We start from the raw sequence: 6042 nt of genomic DNA on the forward strand, positions 1-6042 counted from the left end.
GTATGAACTCATGACCCCCGGTGCCTGTTGGAATGACTTTGCCGATGACTACCCCAGGCTGAGAATGGCCACGGTGATGATTGGGAGTATAGCAATGATGGAGGAATGTGCTTCAGATTCGCACACTTTTGACATGTAGGACATTTCTTGACAAAGAAGTAGCAGTCCCGTTCGAGGGTAGTCCAGTAGTATCGTGCCCTGATGATCTTGAGGGCTAGCATTTTCCCATTCATGTGGGTGCCACAGACTCCAACATGTATGTCGTCCATCACTCTTTGAGCTTCGTTCTTGTCAACACATCGGAGGTTAGGACCGCCAAGGGACCTTTTGTATAGAATGCCGCCCTCCATGACGAAATTGGCTGATTGTAATCGTAGAGCCCTTTGATTCTTGCTTGAAAAGTGTGGGGGATACTCTGAATTTTGTAGATACCTTTGAATGTCTGTAAACCAAGGATCATCTTCGTCTTGCTCGACGTTGTCAATAGCATGGACATATGCTGCTTCTTGACGTGTTTCAATTGTAAGTGGCATTTCAGCCATGCTGCTTGGAATGTTGATCATTGAAGCCAGTTTTGCCAGTGCATCGGCGAATTGATTCTCCTCTCTTGGGAGGTATGTATAGCGAAGCTCTTCTATTTGTTCAGACAGCTGTTCGAGATAGGACTGGTATGGAGCTAAGCTCTCGCTTCTTACTTTCCATTTGCCGGAAATTTGATTGATGATTAGGGAGGAATCCCCGTATACTCGAAGTTTCTAGACGCCCAGTGCTAAGGCGACTTCCAGGCCCATGATGCATGCTTCATATTCTGCCGCATTGTTTGTGACGTTGAATTGCAGTTTTGCTGATATAGGAATGTGAGTGCCGTCTGGAGCTACTAGGATTACTCCAACACCACATCCGTTTTGGTTGGAAGCACCGTCAAAATGCATTGACCAACTGTCATCACTGGTCATTAAGATTTGTTCGTCGGGTAAGTCGTAATCTTCCTCTTCTGCCTCGACAGGGCAGTCGGCTAGGAAATCGGAGACTGCTAAACCCTTGATAGACTTCTGTGGAATGTATTTGAGGTCGAATTCTGCTAGCATGACCATGTTGAGGAATACAGTTAAACATAATAACATGTGCGGAACAATCCCCAAAGCCAGGAAACATGTATAAAGCACAGATTAAGCAAACTTACATTCGAAGCGTGTTTTCCACAATAATCTGTCAACGAACACGAACAAAGAACTCCACTTGTCGTTCCTCTACTTGGTTCACCGACACGATCAGATCCGTCTTGATAATCGTAGCTTAGACAATTGATCAAGATACTTTGCTTTTGGGAAGAACTCACTTTGGAGGCACAGAGAGAATTAGGGTTCTCTGTGTCTCTAGGGTTTGAGCAATATGAATTGTATGTTTGTTGGAAAGAAGGTTGTAAGGTTATATCATTAACCTTACTAACCGACCAAGCAAGAAGCAAGGCCGGCTAGCAAGCCGTGCGAGCCAAGCAACACGGACACACACCCGCGCCCAGCGACACACTGCAGGCCGAAGCCCACAGCGCGCGCGCCGAGCAGCTGGGTCGTGGGCCTTGCTCGCTCGTCGTGCTGTGCGCTAATGCTTGTTGTTGCGTGCTCGCGCCCAATGGGCTTGCCTTGTTTTCTCGCGAGTTTGCTGGCTCGTTGGGCCTTGCACGCTTACGTGCTTGGCTCGACGGGCCGGCAACTCCGATGCCCTTCGTATTCGCGATTTAATATATTTCCGATATATTATTTATCGTTTCGTATACGACGAATCACCATCGTACGATACGATTTATTCGTGTCGCCCAGCTTACGAATATCCGCGATACGATATACGATTCCGACAAAGGTCGTATCGTATAATACGTTTCCAACTAATTCCCGAAAAGCTATTAAATGAATTTCCGATTCATTTAATCCGGTGATCTGTTACGTGTCATTGGTGTGACCTTGTAGGTTCAGTCAAGAGTAAGTTGTGAGTTCAATATCCATTAGAACTCACTGATCGGAAGCATTGCTCCAGCTAGCTGTTCCGATCACTTGATCTCACTGAATTAATTGTTCGCAATTAATCTGAACCTTGGTATAAGACTTAATGCACCTTGGGTGAAGGACATATTTCCTTCAATCTCCCACTTGTCATTCAGACAAGTGTGCATCCACATTCCTTTGTCACTTAGTGTTACTTATTGAACATAAGGTAAGATCCAAGCCATCCTTATAAGGTCCAGAAGTGTTTCTCGGATTACAGAGTTCAACTGTCAAACTTTTGCAGAAGGTTAAGCCTAACCATTCTGAGCACGGCCATGCATTTTACAGTATCTAACTCTCCGAGAGGCCTTGTTACACAACAACACCATATCCTATCAAAGATAGGAGGACAATCCATTCTTGCAATCTATGAACATTCACTTTGATTCATAGTACGCCCAATAACTTCTTTTATAGCCTCCTTTTACGGTGCGACGTTTAGCTAGTATGAAAGCGAACTAATTCTCAAACGAGCAGACATAATCGCTCATGTACTGAGGAACGGTTTCTAATCACCATTAATGAGAACTACCTATGACATGACTTTAATCTCTTAAAGCGTTCTCATGGTCAATCCGATACAAGATCCAATAAGTATCTATGCAAAAGATTCTGACATCCAGTCACTCTAGTTCAAGAAACAGAACTAAGTAATCTACTTGCAATCTAATCTTCATTAGTCATTGGTCGTCCACCTTTCAATGACCTGGATTAGGGATCCTTTGTGACTTCAATATTCAAGTTCACTTATGGGTGTTTCTTTGTCAAAGAATCCATCTTGACATCCCATTTGAATGATTTGAATCACATGGACTTATCATTTAATTCTAAACCACAATTAAATGAATATGAAATAAATAAATTTCATAAATATGAAATGGTTAAACCAATTGTTTTAAACATAGATCTAACAGATGTTCTAAAACAATACTTAGAAAATCAAAGCCATTCTCCAACATGCTTGATTCCCATGGTTGCTACATGTGCGTTGTGTTTCACTTGTGGCAACGGTTTAGTCAATGGATCCGCGACGTTGTCGTCAGTTCCAACCTTGCAAATCTCGATTTCCTTTCTTTCAACGATCTCTCGAAGTATGTGAAATCGCCGCAGTACGTGCTTGGACTTCTGGTGGCTCCTGGGCTCCTTTGCCTGAGCAATGGCTCCGCTATTGTCGCAATACAAAGCCATTGGTCCTTTAATGGAGGGGACAACACCAAGTTCTTCGATGAACTTCCGAATCCAAACAGCTTCCTTTGCTGCTTCTGAGGCAGCAATGTACTCGGCTTCAGTTGTAGAATCCGCAATAGTGATTTGCTTAGCAGTTTTCCAGCTTACTGCTCCGCCGTTGAGGCAGAACACAAACCCAGACTATGATCTGAAATCATCTCTGTCGGTTTGAAAGCTTGCATCCGTATAGCCCTTAACAATCAACTCATCTGTACCACCATAAACCAGAAACTGATCCTTAGTCCTTTTCAGGTACTTTAGGATGTTCTTGGCAGCAGTCCAATGCGCCTCACCTGGTTCTGAGTGGTACCTGCTCGTTGCACTGAGTGCGAACGAAACATCCGGCCTTGTACAAATCATAGCATACATGATGGATCCAATAGCCGAAGCATATGGAATTCCACTCATCTTTCTACGCTCATCAAATGTTTTGGGACACTGATTCTTGCTTAGATATACGCCATGTGACATGGGTAGATGGCCTCTCTTGGCTTCCATCATATTGAACCTAGCTAGCACTTTGTCAATGTAAGTGCTTTGGCTTAGTCCAATCATCCTCTTAGATCTATCCCTATAGATCTTGATGCCTAATATGTACTGTGCCTCTCCTAAGTCCTTCATTGAAAAACACTTCCCGAGCCAAGTCTTTACAGACTCCAACATAGGAATGTGATAGGTTATGATACATATGACAAAACATAAATCATGCGGAAAAACCTTAATGCCAGGAAACATATTATTTACACATAATCATCACTAGTGGAAAAAACCCCTGTTGTAGCCCCCTTGTTGAGGGGGGCATATATAAGTGAGCCTCAATAACCCCTTAGTCAACGCGGGTCAAAACTTTAAGCATGTGGTTGGGGCGGGCTTTTGTTATGTTCGCTTCTACAGAACCTGTTGAAGGGGGCTTTAAGTTGCCCGCCTCAATAGGTAGTATTCTAAAGGGGCGGGCTTCCCGTTGTTCGCTTCAATAGATATTCACAAAATTTTAAAGGAAAAATTGATATTGACAGTTCCAACTATGGCCGTTTAACTTTTAAAGGTCCCAACTTTTGATTATTCTAGAGTGGTCTCAACTTTAAGGTGTGTTTTCCAAGAATGGTCCTTTGGTTTATTAAACTATTAATTAAGTTGATTTAAGCATATCATACTGTTCCATTTACTTCATTTAATTAAAAAATATGATTATTGCACGAGAGATATGAGTGTTAATTAAGTTATTTAGCACTTAATTTTAACTAAGGGACCATTTTTGGAAAACACTCTCTATAGTTGGGACCACCCTGACATAATCAAAAGTTGGGACCTTTTAAAGTAAATCGGCCATAGTTGGGACCGATAATATCAATTTTTCCAATTTTAAATCAACTGAAACACACCGCCAAAGAGATAACACACAATCCCCAAATCTCTATTCGAAGCAAGAACCTTCCACCGCTCCTCACCGCGCGCTCCTCACCGCTCCTCACCTCCTCTTCACCGCGCGGCTCCACCACCACCACCACCTTCCTCGCCTCCTCTTCCATAACAGTCGCCGCCGACCGTCGTCTTGCCTATCTCGGTTGACTCTGTTTAACACAGTGACGCAATGTATCAAGGTTAGTTTATAATTGATTCTTGTTTTGCTTGGTCTTAAAATTCAGTTTCTCTTCAATTAGTTGAGCATAATGAGTTGATTATGTAGAGAATTTAGGCTAATGTTCTAATATTGGATGAATTTACAAATTAGGGTTTGATATTTATGGTTTGGATGTTTTGGATGTTTTCCCCCACCAGATGTGTGAGGATTTGATTTTTAAATTGGTTGGTCATGAGCTTGAAGATATATCTATACTCGATATTAAGCCTTGGGTAATGCATGCTGAAGTTGCTGAGAAGTTTTTGTCCTTTGAAAACCAAGTTTTTCTAGCTGGTGATGCCGCTCATCGTTTTCCTCCAGCCGGTGGATTTGGTATGAGCAAATCTACTAATTTACTAGTTTCTTGAGTTGAGATGTGAGGCACATTTATGTATCGCAACTGTGCCTTGTAGTAATGTACTACTTTTTCATGCTATGTGTAGGCATGAATACTGGGATTCAGGATGCTCAAAATCTTGCTTGGAAGCTGGCTGCAGTTGTCAACGGTATTGCTCCAACCACACTTCTCATCACATATGAAACATAACGGAAGCCGGTATTGGCATATTTTCTTTGGTCTGCTGTCTTATTTTTATTACTTCCTGAGTTTCTCGTACCTCAGTTTCCCATTGCTTAACCATTTTTCCGGTAATTGTCATATTGCTATGTTTAACACTGTCTCTTATTCCTCAGTTTTTCATTTCTTAACCATTTTCCGGTAATTGTCAGATTGCCATATTTAACACTGCACTCAGTGTTCAGAACTTCAGAGCAGCCATGGAAGTCCCTGCTGCCCTTGGACTTGACCCTACAGTTGCAAATTCAGGTGCTCAAACTTCAATTGACTCGACATTCCCAACCAACTACTTTTAACTTCCTTATTCGTCATTTTTCTATTGTTGTTAGTCACATCTCATCAGTTGTTCAATCTTTTTTCTACCTGATGGTCTTGTGTTCAGCTTGTTTTTTTTCCTTTTGTCTTGCTATGTACCTTGCAGTTGCCCAGATGTCGTTGTCTCATGTTTTCTGTACTCAGCTCTAGTTTTGCATTGTTGTGATTAACATAGAGTAATTATATCACAGTTTGTTGTGTGAACTCCGTTAAGGTTAGTTTCAACAACAGCTGCCCTCGTTCTATTTTTCCTAAGATGC

The 6042-nt window shown here is 42.2% G+C and overlaps 1 protein-coding gene across 1 annotated transcript; it reads left to right on the forward strand.

The window, feature by feature from the left end:
* The first annotated feature begins 5028 nt into the window (after window positions 1–5028).
* Window positions 5029–5786, forward strand: LOC110790705 (uncharacterized). The gene is made up of 3 exons (XM_056838023.1): window positions 5029–5223; window positions 5334–5396; window positions 5620–5786. Exons 1-3 carry the CDS (start codon window positions 5049–5051, stop codon window positions 5631–5633), a joined length of 252 nt encoding a protein of 83 aa, XP_056694001.1. The 5' UTR covers window positions 5029–5048; the 3' UTR covers window positions 5634–5786.
* The last annotated feature ends 256 nt before the right edge of the window (window positions 5787–6042 follow it).

This window comes from Spinacia oleracea, chromosome 3 (assembly GCF_020520425.1).
Source record: "Spinacia oleracea cultivar Varoflay chromosome 3, BTI_SOV_V1, whole genome shotgun sequence".
In the NCBI taxonomy this organism is placed as follows: Eukaryota; Viridiplantae; Streptophyta; class Magnoliopsida; order Caryophyllales; family Amaranthaceae; genus Spinacia; species Spinacia oleracea.

Excerpts from the sequence above, each read along its gene's own strand:
- LOC110790705 (XM_056838023.1), top strand. The coding sequence starts at position 5,049 with ATGTGTGAGGATTTGATTTTTAAATTGGTTGGTCATGAGCTTGAAGAT. Across the intron at positions 5,224-5,333 it reads TCCTCCAGCCGGTGGATTTG|GCATGAATACTGGGATTCAG; the intron begins GTATGAGCAAAT and ends TGCTATGTGTAG.